Source organism: Carcharhinus amblyrhynchos, chromosome X (assembly GCF_965287045.1).
Source record: "Carcharhinus amblyrhynchos chromosome X, sCarAmb.v2.hapA, whole genome shotgun sequence".
Taxonomy (NCBI): domain Eukaryota; kingdom Metazoa; phylum Chordata; class Chondrichthyes; order Carcharhiniformes; family Carcharhinidae; genus Carcharhinus; species Carcharhinus amblyrhynchos.
The window spans coordinates 3,168,591-3,179,901 of NC_137359.1; the positions used below are offsets into that span (position 1 = coordinate 3,168,591).

Consider the following 11,311-nt stretch of genomic DNA (forward strand, 5'->3'; position numbering starts at 1 on the left):
CTTGGTCAGCCAGTGGGCCTTGGTCAGTCAGTCAGAAGGCCTCGCCAAGTCAGTTGGCTTCACTCAGTTGGCCTCGATCAGCGTTGCTGGATCAGTCAGTCAGCCTCGTTCCCTCAGTCAGTGAGACCCGGTTAGTCAGTCGGTCACACTCACCCATTCAAATAGTCGCTCTCCCTCGCTCATCAGTCAGCCTCACTCAGCCATTTAGAAGGCTGTATTTGCTGAGTCGGTTGGCCTCACTCGGTCAGTCAGTCAATTTCTGTCACGTTTGATACAAGAGCCATAATCATAGACCAGTGTAGCCACAAGTTGGAGAGCAGATCAGCTTTGCCATGTATCGTGTGTCCAATCAATGTGAGGGTGGATTATAAATTTGAGTGGTTTGAGTGCCCAATCAGAAGAAAGAGAGAGAGAGACATCATGTATACAGGGTTTCCCATCAGGGTTTAATGAATTGAATAATTGCTGAAAGGGGAAATTTCAGCACATTTTTCAACTGCTGCCTGAACTGAGTCTGTGTCACGGCATAAATCCCAGTGTTTGTACAACAACTCAGGAGCTGCAGCATGAAACCCAATTTCATAACAAAATAATCTAACCAGACTGACTTATACCCCAAATAATACATCCTGCTCCATATTGAATATAACATAAATATTGACCATAACACAATGAAATTGGCTGAGATAACAAACAGTAAAATTATGCATTTCCTTCGACTCTCCATCTCTGGGTCTCTGGAGTTCTTCCAACTGTTGTGAGCCCGGAGTCTCCTGCGGGCTCTGTTGCTCAGTAAAATGTGTCTGACGGTGAGAACATTGAGCAGCAAAATCAGGACAAATGGGACACACGGGTTTAGGATGTTGTGGAGGAACTGGATTGCTGACCAAGCTGGAGAGAACAAAACTGTACACTTGTAATAACAAAACCAGGGGTCGTTCATCAGCAAATATTCACCTAACAACATAAAATACCAGTAAATGTTCTTTAAACAGCTCAAGACAGTCACTGTTCCCAGAACCACAGCCGCCGATTTCTCGCTGCAATATTTACTTTTCAGCTTGGGGCAGCAAATGGCCACAAATCGATCAAAGGTGAAAGTGACGGTGAACCAGACAGAACAGTCAGTTGCGGAATAAAGCAGGACGGCGTGGATATTACACACGAGCATGGACTTCAGGTAATAAAATTGTTCATCAAAGACAATGGGGATGTGTCTCATTAACAAGTCGAGGATAACGACCAGTAGATCCCCCACTGACATGGCCACCAGGTAACGAGTGACACACTTGGACAGACCGCAGTTTCTGGTCCTCAGGGTCACAATTGTGATTATGTTCACTGTGAGCAAGAGAAATTTAGAATGAAATTATACATTAGCCAGGGAAGCAATTACTTGTTTGAGTGAGGTAAGGACACCCCCTTCCACACACACTTTCACACGCACAGAAACAAACACACACACGCACACACCCACACACCCACACACCCACACACACACACACACACACACACACACACAGGAACACAGACACACACACCCACACACACCTACACACACACCCACACACTCATACATAGACACACACACAGAAACACACACATACACACACACACAGAAACACACACCCACACACACACACCCACACTCCCACACACAGAAACACACACACACACACACACACACACACACACACACACATACACACACATACACACACACACACACATACACTATAACTTATATCGAGACACGGAGACACATAAACACGTTCACAGCCATGCTCACAGAAACTCAGACACCCTCACACGGACACACAAACTAACACTGATACTATAACTCACAAACAGATATGGACAGACAGATACGGCCGCACACAAACATGTTCACACACATTATCACACTGACACTCTCACACACTTACCACGGACAGTATTAGTGAGAGGCAACATGGTTTTGTGAAGGGGAGGCCGTGTCTCACCAACTTGATCGAGTTTTTCGAGGAAGTGATGAAGATGGTTGATGAGGGTCGGGCAGTGGATGTTGTCTACATGGACTTCAGTAAGGCCTTTGACAAGAACACTCATGGCAGATTGGTGCAGAAGGTGAAATCGCTTGGGATCAGAGGTGATGTAAAACTGGCTCGGTCAAAGAAGGCAGAAGGCCGCAGTGGAAGGTACGATTCTGAATGGAGGGCTATGACAAGTGGTGTTCCTCAGGGATCAGTGCTGGGACCTTTGCTGTTTGTAATGCGTATAAATGATTTGGAGGAAAATGTAACTGGATGAATTAGTAAGTTCGCAAACAACACAAAGGTTGGTGGATTTGCGGATAGCGATGAGGACCATCAGAGGATACAGCTGGATATAGATCAGTTGGAGACGTGGGTGGAGAGAAGGCATTTAATCCAAAGAAATGTTCGGTAAAGCATTTTGGAAGGTCTAATACAGATAGGAAATATACAGGAAATGGTAGGACCCTTAAGATATTGATAGGCAAAAGGATCTGGGTGTACAGGTACACAGGTCACTGTAGAAAGTAGTCAAGAAGGCATACGGCATATTTGCCTGCAATGACCAAGGCATTGAGTTTAATAATTGACAAGTCATGTTGTAGCTTTATAGATCCTTAGTTCGGCCTCACTTGGAGTAGAGTGTTCAATTCTGGTCACCACACCACCAGTAGGATTGGAAGTTTTGGAGAGTGTGCAGAAAAGATTTACCAGGATGGTGCCCTGGTATGGAGGGCATTAGCTATGAGGAGAGATTGGAGAAACTTGGTTTGTTCTCACTAGAATGGTGGAGTTTGAGGGGCGACCTGATAGAAGTCTACAGGATTATGGGAGGCATGGACATTCAGGGCCACCGACATTTCTTCCCATTAGGACCATCGACATGACTCCCCCAGCAGGTACCCCAACGTTACTCCCATGAGGACTGATCACCAGGACCCCATCATTACCCTCCCCATCAGGACCATCGAGGTCACTCCCCCCATCAGGACTCACGACCTTCCTTTCACATCAGGAGTCCCGACAGTTACCAATATGCATCCCTGATATTACTCCCCATCAGTACCCCAGTAATTGCCTCCCCATCAGGAATGCCGACATTACTCCCCACCACAGCCCAAGTCTTCATTTCTCATTCAGGAACCACTGAGATTACTCCTCCATCAAGATCCAAGAAATTACTCCCCCTTCTGGTCTGAGAAAGTACTCCTCGAACAGGATCCCTGACATCGCTCCCCCGTGAGCAACCCCGACATTAGATCCCCATCAGGACCCACACATTATCATGTGCCCTCATCAGGGCTCCGAGATTGCCACCCCAATAAGAACTCCAAACTTTAATTCCCCGATCAGTACCCCCAACATCACTCCCCATCAGTACCCCCAACATCACTCCCCATCAGTACCCCAACATCACTCCCCATCAGTACCCCCAACATCACTCCCCATCAGTGCCCCAACATCACTCCCCATCAGTACCCCAACATCACTCCCCATCAGTACCCCCAACATCACTCCCCATCAGTACCCCCAACATCACTCCCCATCAGTACCCCAACATCACTCCCCATCAGTACCCCAACATCACTCCCCATCAGTACCCCCAACATCACTCCCCATCAGTACCCCAACATCACTCCCCATCAGTACCCCAACATCACTCCCCATCAGTACCCCCAACATCACTCCCCATTAGTACCCCAACATCACTCCCCATCAGTACCCCCAACATCACTCCCCATCAGTACCCCAACATCACTCCCCATCAGTACCCCCAACATCACTTTCCCATCAGTACCCCAACATCACTTCCCCATTAGGAATCCGGTCATTAGTCCCCCCCATCAGGCCACAGTTATTACTCCCCCATCTTGACTACCATCATGTTCCCCCCACCCTGAGCCCCACATTAATCCCCCATCAGGACCCGTGACATCACTCCCGAATGAGCATCCCCATCATTACTCCCGCATGTATCCGGATCCCCAACATTACTCCCCCATCAGGATCCCCAACATTACTCCCCCATCAGGATCCCCAACATTACTCCCCCATCGGGATCCCCAACATTACTCCCCCATCAGGATCCCCAACATTACTCCCCCTTGAGGATCCCCATCATTACTCCCCCATCAGGACTCCCGAAATTACTCCCCCAATCAGGAAGCCTGACATTAGTCTCCCAATCAGGTCACAGGCACTACTCCCCCGTCTGATCTGCTGTCATGCCCCCCCCATTATGATCCCCGACACTAATCCCCATTAGAACCCAGGACATTACTCCTCCATCAGAACCCCCGACATTACTCCCACATCAGGAAATGTAGCATTGCTCTCCCATCAGGAGCCACAACATTATTCCCCTCTCAGTACCCACGTCATTCCTCCCCGATCAGGACCTCCAGCATTGATTTCCCAGTCAGGGTTTGACAGGGCTGTTTGTTTTGCCGTTGTCTTGTCCGGTGCTTCGATCGGTGCCAGTTGGTCTGTCCAGTTTCATTTCTTTGTTGGGACTTTGCGGCGATTGTTACAGCTGAGTGGCTTGCTGGGCCACTTCAGAGGGTCGGTGAGAGTCAACCAAATTGCTGTGGTCTGGAGTCACATGTAGGCTAGACCAGAGAAGGACGGCAGATTTCCTTCCCAAAAGGGCATTAGTGAACCGGATGTCTTTTTTTTCTGCCAATCAACAATGGTTTCATGGTCATGACTAGACTCTTAATTCCAGTTTTTATTTTGTTATTGAATTCAAATTTGGCAGGGCTCAAACCCAGGTCTCCAGAACATTATCTGGGCGCTAACCACCTGGAACCAGCAAAGGTTCATCGCATTTCACGTGGCAAATCCTTTTGTAAATTCCTGATGGTTCAGTAGATCCTCCCACCTAGTTAAATATACCTATTCCACCTGCCCAGGTTTTACAAACGGCGGAATTGCGCGGAGGGTGTGGAGAGTCTGCAGAAGAATCTAGGTAGGCTGGGCGAATGGGCCAGGAAATGGCAAACGGAATTTAATGTTGGCAAGTGCGAGGTGGTCCACTTTGGTAGCAATAATGGTAGGAAGGACTATTACTTACGGGGCGAAAAACTGCAGCATGCGACGTTGCAGAGGGACCTCGGGGTCCTTGTGCATGAGTCGCAAGAACCCAGCCTGCAGGTGCAGCAGGCGGTCAGGAAGGCTAATGGGATGTTGGCCTTCATAGCGAGGGTGATTGAATATAAAAGTAGGGAGGTCTTGCTGCAGCTGTATAGGGCATTGGTGAGGCCGCAGCTGGAGTACTGTGTGCAGTTTTGGTCGCCGCACTTACGCAAGGATATTTTGGCCTTGGAGGGAGTGCAGAGGAGGTTTACTCGGCTGATGCTGGAGTTGAGGGGGTTGAGCTATGAGGACACGCTGAATAAACTAGGCTTGTACTCGTTAGAGTTTAGAAGAATGAGGGGAGATCTCATTGAGACGTATAAGATGATGAATGGGATGGGTAGGATAGAGGTGGAGAGGCTCTTCCCGCTCAGAAAGGACAGCAGAACTAGGGGGCACAGCCTCAAGATAAAGGGGGGGGGGGCGGTTTAGAACGGAGTAGAGGAGGAACTTCTTCACTCAAAGGGTGGTGAATCACTGGAATTCTCTGCCGTTGAAGTGGTGGAGGCTGCCTCACTAAATATATTTAAGACGCGGGTTGATGGGTTTTTGATAAGAGAGGGGATTAAGGGTTATGGGGAGAGGGCGGGAAAGTGGAACTGAGCCACAACAGATCAGCCATGATCTTATTGAATGGCGGGGCAGGCTCGAAGGGCTAGATGGCCTACTCCTGCTCCTATTTCTTATGTTCTTATGTTCTTATAGGTCTGGTCATATAGCTGTGGAACACTCCAAGCAGTTGGACTGTGCCATTGCACCCATCGCTAACGGTTATGCAGAAAAATCACTTTGACCAAAAGTCCATCAGGAAGTGTCTGCCTATAACATTGTGAAGGAACTGCTGGAAAAGGATACTTTCCAGAGCAGACAGTAAAATCCATTTGACAGAACCTGTCATCACCAAAACTGGCTGTCTTGACAAGGCAAGACTGTGCAATCCTTCCTGAGTCTCACCTCCTCCACACTGGCTATCCTGGGAAACAGAATGCTCCCCGTCCCTTCCCAAACCTGCCTTACCAAGAAGATTGGCAGTTATTTATGTTCAGGTTGACACCGAGCAGATCTCTCTGTTCGATGGGTTATTCCTGGGATCCAGCACCCAGTAAACCATCAACAACTGACGGAGGGTCATCAACTCGCTGAAAGGTGCCTGAAATATGCTGGTTTTCTAACCCAGGACTGTGTGTGAGGGATACATTAAAGCTTGGGGCAGCCGCACAGAGGCACAGTGGGGAAAGTTCACTGTCCAAGAGTTCTCACTCAAAACTCGCAGAGGGGCTGGAAGCAGTGTTGTAGCCATTCGACTGAACGTCTAACATTGAATGTACATCGGAAATAACAAGTGTGGTAACTGTGTGGAGGAATGTCTGAGTGGATCATCTTGTGTGGAAATAATGAATCGACTGCATCTTCTTCCCTGTACGATTTGAAAGTTTTTAACATAGAACATAGAACACTGCAGCACAAACAGACCCTTCCGCCCGCAAGTTGTGCCCATCATATCCATACCTACCAAGCCATAGACCTATCTATAACCGCCAATCCCATTAGATACCATATACTCATCCAGATGTCTTTTAAAAGACCCCAGCGAGTTCACCTCCTCCACCACCGACGGCAGCCGACTCCATTCACTCACCACCCTCTGAGTGAAAAACTTACCCCGAACATCTCCTCTGTACTTGTTCCCCAGCACCTTAAACCTGTGTCCTCTTGCAGCGACCATTTCAGCCCTGGGAAATAGCCTCCGAGAATCCACCCATTTTTTGATTTACTTTTACACACTTTATCAGGAAAGGAAAATGTGTACAAAGTTTCTCAGATACTAATCAGTTTCTGAAAATACTGAAAACTTCTCAGGTAGCTGGGCTGGTTAGCTCATGTGGTCAGAGTGCGGTGCTAATAACGCCAAGATCATGGGTTCAATCCTCATATTGGCTTGGTGTGTTTGCCTGTGTGTGTGGCTTTGGGTGTCTTTTTGTCAGTACATGCTGAGTTGCTTTACATCCTTCTGTACAGTCATGGTGCAGCTTTTCTCCTGGGGCGGCAGGGTAGCACAGTGGATAGCACTGCTGCTTCACAGCTCCAGGGATCTGGGTTAGATTCCCGGCTCGGGTCACTGTCTGTGTGGAGATTGCACATTGCCCTAATGTCTGCGCGTGTTTCCTCTGAGTGTTCCAGTTTCTTCCCACAGTCCAAAGCTGTGTGGGTTAGGTTGATTGGCCATGCTAAAATTGCCTCTTATGTCCTGAGATGTGTAGATTAGTGGGTGGGATATGGAGGTCGGTCCTGGGAGGGATTGTGGTCGGTGCAGACTCAATGAGCTGTAAGGGCCTCTTTCTGCACTGTCGGGTTCGATGATACTTAAATGATCTCTGTTAAATATTTAATCCGGTTAAAATGTTGAAGTTTGCTATCTCTGTAATTAAGATAAAGTCTTTATCTGCTAGCCAATGAGCATTGCGTAATTGATCTATTTTCCTGTCATTATTAAAGTTAGGCACAGTTTGGCAGGTATTTTGCAACAATGCCATATTATGTGTGTTGTGTGAAGAATATGTTTTACTCTGTCCAGCTACCTACTGGCCTGTAAAAAGTCCATTGCAAAGTCATTATTGGTCATGTCATTAATCCACGATGTCTGTGATGATGCCAAGTTGACACAGCTCAGTTCTAACCGCTTGGCAGAGGCCGTCAGTTCCAGTTGGAGTGATGCAATGGCAAGAATTTCTCTCTCTCTCTCTCTCACGCTCTCAGTGTCAACAAATCGAAGGAGATAATCATCGACTTCAGGAAGCATAGTGGAGAGCATGTACCTGTCTACATCACTAGAGGTGAAATGGACAAGAAGTTCACACATTAACGTTTCCAAATCACCAACAAACTGTCCTGGTTCCTCCACGATGACACTATAGTAAGAAAGACCAACAAGCCCTCTCCTTTCTCAGGGGGCTAAGGAAATTTGGTTTGTCCACTATGACTCTCACCAACTTTTACTAATGCACGTAGAAAGCGTTATTTGTGTTTGTACCACAGCTTGGCATGGCTTCCACTCTGTCCAAGACTGCAAGAAACTACAAAGGGTCATGAACGAAGCCCAGTCCATCACCTCAAACCTTCCTGCCACCCCTTCAAGGTGTCCACACTTCCCACAGCCTCGGAAAAAACAATAAGCGTAGTTAAGGACCCCACACAACTTCACAAGGTCTATTTCATCTTCTTCATTAGGAAAACACATAAAAATCTGAGGACACATCGAACCGAACCGAGAACAGATTCTTCCCTGCCTTTTGAATGGACGTAACTCACATTCAGTTCATCTTGTTTTACACCCCAGCTACGACTGTACCACGACATTCTGCGCTATCTCCTTTTCATCTCTTTGTCTCTACAGCGTGCAATAACCAATACTTTTCATGATGTACAAATACATACGGCAATAATAAATCAACTCAAATAAATCATAAATAATGATTCCTGACAAGTCTCAGGTAGAGAAATAACATCATAAAGTTGTACTGGCCTGGAAAGACCCATTGGCTCATCGCCTTTGCACTAACAATAGTTTCCTGCACATGTCCAATGTCCTGGAATTTTGTGATATTTTAAGTGATCATCTAAATAAATTTTTAAAGATTGTAGGTTTTCTGTCCCCCCACTACCTGCACAGGTAGTTCATTCCAGATTCACACTGCCGTCTGAGTGGAAACAATAATTCTCAAATCCCCTCTCAATCTCCTGACCCTCAGCCTAAAGCCATGACCCTTTGTGACTCACACCTGCTGTTTCCTGTTCACCCTGCCCATCCCCTTTGTAATCTGATACACACCTCAATAATGTCTCCCTTCAGCCTTCTCTGCTCTGAAGAAAGGAACCCAATCCTATCCAATCTCTCTGTATCGTTCGAATGCCCCACCCCAGGCAAACTCCTGGAGCCTGTGGCTGGGAACAGGGAATGGGAGTGGAACTGAATACAATAAAATCCATCCTTCCAATAATTTAATAACAAGATGAGGAATGGAATGAAAGATGGATTTTAAATACAATAGCTGCTGTAGAGACTGACTGGGGAAGCAAATAGGAGCAAAGACGAGCAAATGGAACATCAGATACACTGAAACATTCATCAGTAGGGTTAGTGACTGAATACAGATATTCTAAAGTAACAATAACTAAGGCCAAGTGCGTAAGACCAGTAATAAAATTAAACAGGGTGAATTGAATTAATAACTGGACAGAGAAACTTACCAGGGACACCAACAATAGCCAAGATTGGGTAGTAAACCCCTTGAATAACCCAGAGAATACATTTAATACGAGTTACTAATGATATCCAATCTCGAGAAAGCCAGTAAAAACCCTCGGTAATACTCCTGTCAATTATTGAAATATTCCTGTCTATTGTTCCCAGTTTCTGATCCATTGCTGCAAAGTTCCAGTCCGTTGTTTGCAGATTCTGATCTTTTTCTCCCTCTGTCTGCGGTCGCTGATTCTACTAGTGACGGATTTGACGCTCCCAGTGACTGTGTGGGATAACATATTGAATGGAATCACTGATTAATAGACGAGGGAAACCCTCCAGTGACAGGAAACGGATCCACGGAGACTGACATTAATCACAGTCGCTGAACAAACAGCTTTAGTTAACGTCTTTCAATCCAACCACCTTTTATCAGACAAAAGGTGTGGAATATTTAAACAGTCTGGGTGATGGTGAGGGTTAGGATTGGTGCCATGCCCAGCTGTCTGCTCAAATTTGACTCTGTCAGTGCAGAGAACATCTTCATTTTCCTGGGGATGTTTTTGTCGTTCATGAGTCTCTCCTCTTAGTTACAGTATCAGGTTCCATCTCAGTCCAATAATCCTCAAACCAGCAGGCAGCCCTCTGATATCTGTTTCAGAACACAGTGAGTGCAGAGGTATCGATGACATTGACATTAAGTGAGACTGAGTCACTGAGCAGTATGTTGGTTGGAGTTCAGAAGAATGAGGGTGATCTCTTTAGGCCAGCCCAGGGCAACACCCTGGTGAATCACCTCTACACGCTTTCTACTCCAACCACATCCTTCCTACCGTGCGCTGACCAGACTGTAGAGAGTACTCCAGCTCTGATCAAAGCAGCGTTTCACACAAAAACCTATAAACTTCCAACAAGCCAAGACAGGGTCAAAGCAAGAAGGATGTTCCCTATGGTTCTGTTTCTGATGCACAATGTTTGTAGAGGGCTGCATTATGTATCTGTGATTGTCTGGATGTGTGCGAATTCATGATTCACTCCTCATATGGACTTGCATATTGTATGTGAAAGTCCTGCTCTATCTCCGGTACAGGAAATGAGTGTCACTCTAACCATTCATCAATCAGTCTTTGATCAATTCTGTGAGTGCATGATTCACTCTTACCAGCTCTGCATCTGGTACAATGTGTGAGTATGAGATTTATTGTGTGTCTGTCAGACCATAACACTGTGATTATTCAGTCCGCATTGTTCTGTCTGGGGCACAGTCCGAGTGTAGAACTGGTTTTGGATGTGAAAGCCTCTGACAAGATGTGTGAATATATTCATCACTTGTTATCGCTGTGTCTTTGATACTTTTGTCACCGATGTCTTACAAGCAAATCAAAGGAGACTCAGAACAGGCCAGGAGCACTTTCCATTTTAAGCATATGCAGGGAGAACAGTTCTTCAGAGATTCCGCTGCAGCAGGCTCTGCATCTTTCAGTGAAGCCCACCTCCCCCCTGCCCCCACCCCACCCCGATAATTATATCATGCTGCACACGCACACGGGGGTGAAATTCCCATCTTAAAAACATCCAAAACAGGCACATCTTGCATTCATTTCAATTAACGTTGTCTCTGTTATAAATACTTCCAGATTAACTTGCTCTGCCCGCAACCACTTCTGTCTGACTCCAGATCTTTTGTTAACACCACAACAAGAGTTGCCTTGTCCTGTTCCTGCAGTTTGGAAGTTCTGTTGAATGTAAGGTGCTAACCTTTGTCGTCGAAAGAGAAGGTGACTTTTGGAATAAGGTAATCTGTAATCATGTTCTATTATTTTCTTATTAATTATTCATTCTCAACCCTCACTATGCAATCTTATTAAACCTCAGACTTTGTTACTTTTATTCCTCACAACCCATTTATTTGACTGGATTATTC

At 46.3% G+C, this 11,311-nt stretch overlaps 1 protein-coding gene across 1 annotated transcript; it reads right to left on the reverse strand.

Moving 5' to 3' along the window:
• Nucleotides 1-439: 439 nt before the first annotated feature.
• On the reverse strand, nucleotides 440-9,570 carry LOC145361904 (putative G-protein coupled receptor 139). The gene is made up of 2 exons (XM_080217892.1): nucleotides 9,396-9,570; nucleotides 440-1,341 (listed from the first exon to the last, which is right to left on the reverse strand). The coding sequence occupies exons 1-2, from the start codon at nucleotides 9,568-9,570 to the stop codon at nucleotides 440-442; spliced, it is 1,077 nt and encodes a 358-aa protein (XP_080074018.1).
• Nucleotides 9,571-11,311: the final 1,741 nt, after the last annotated feature.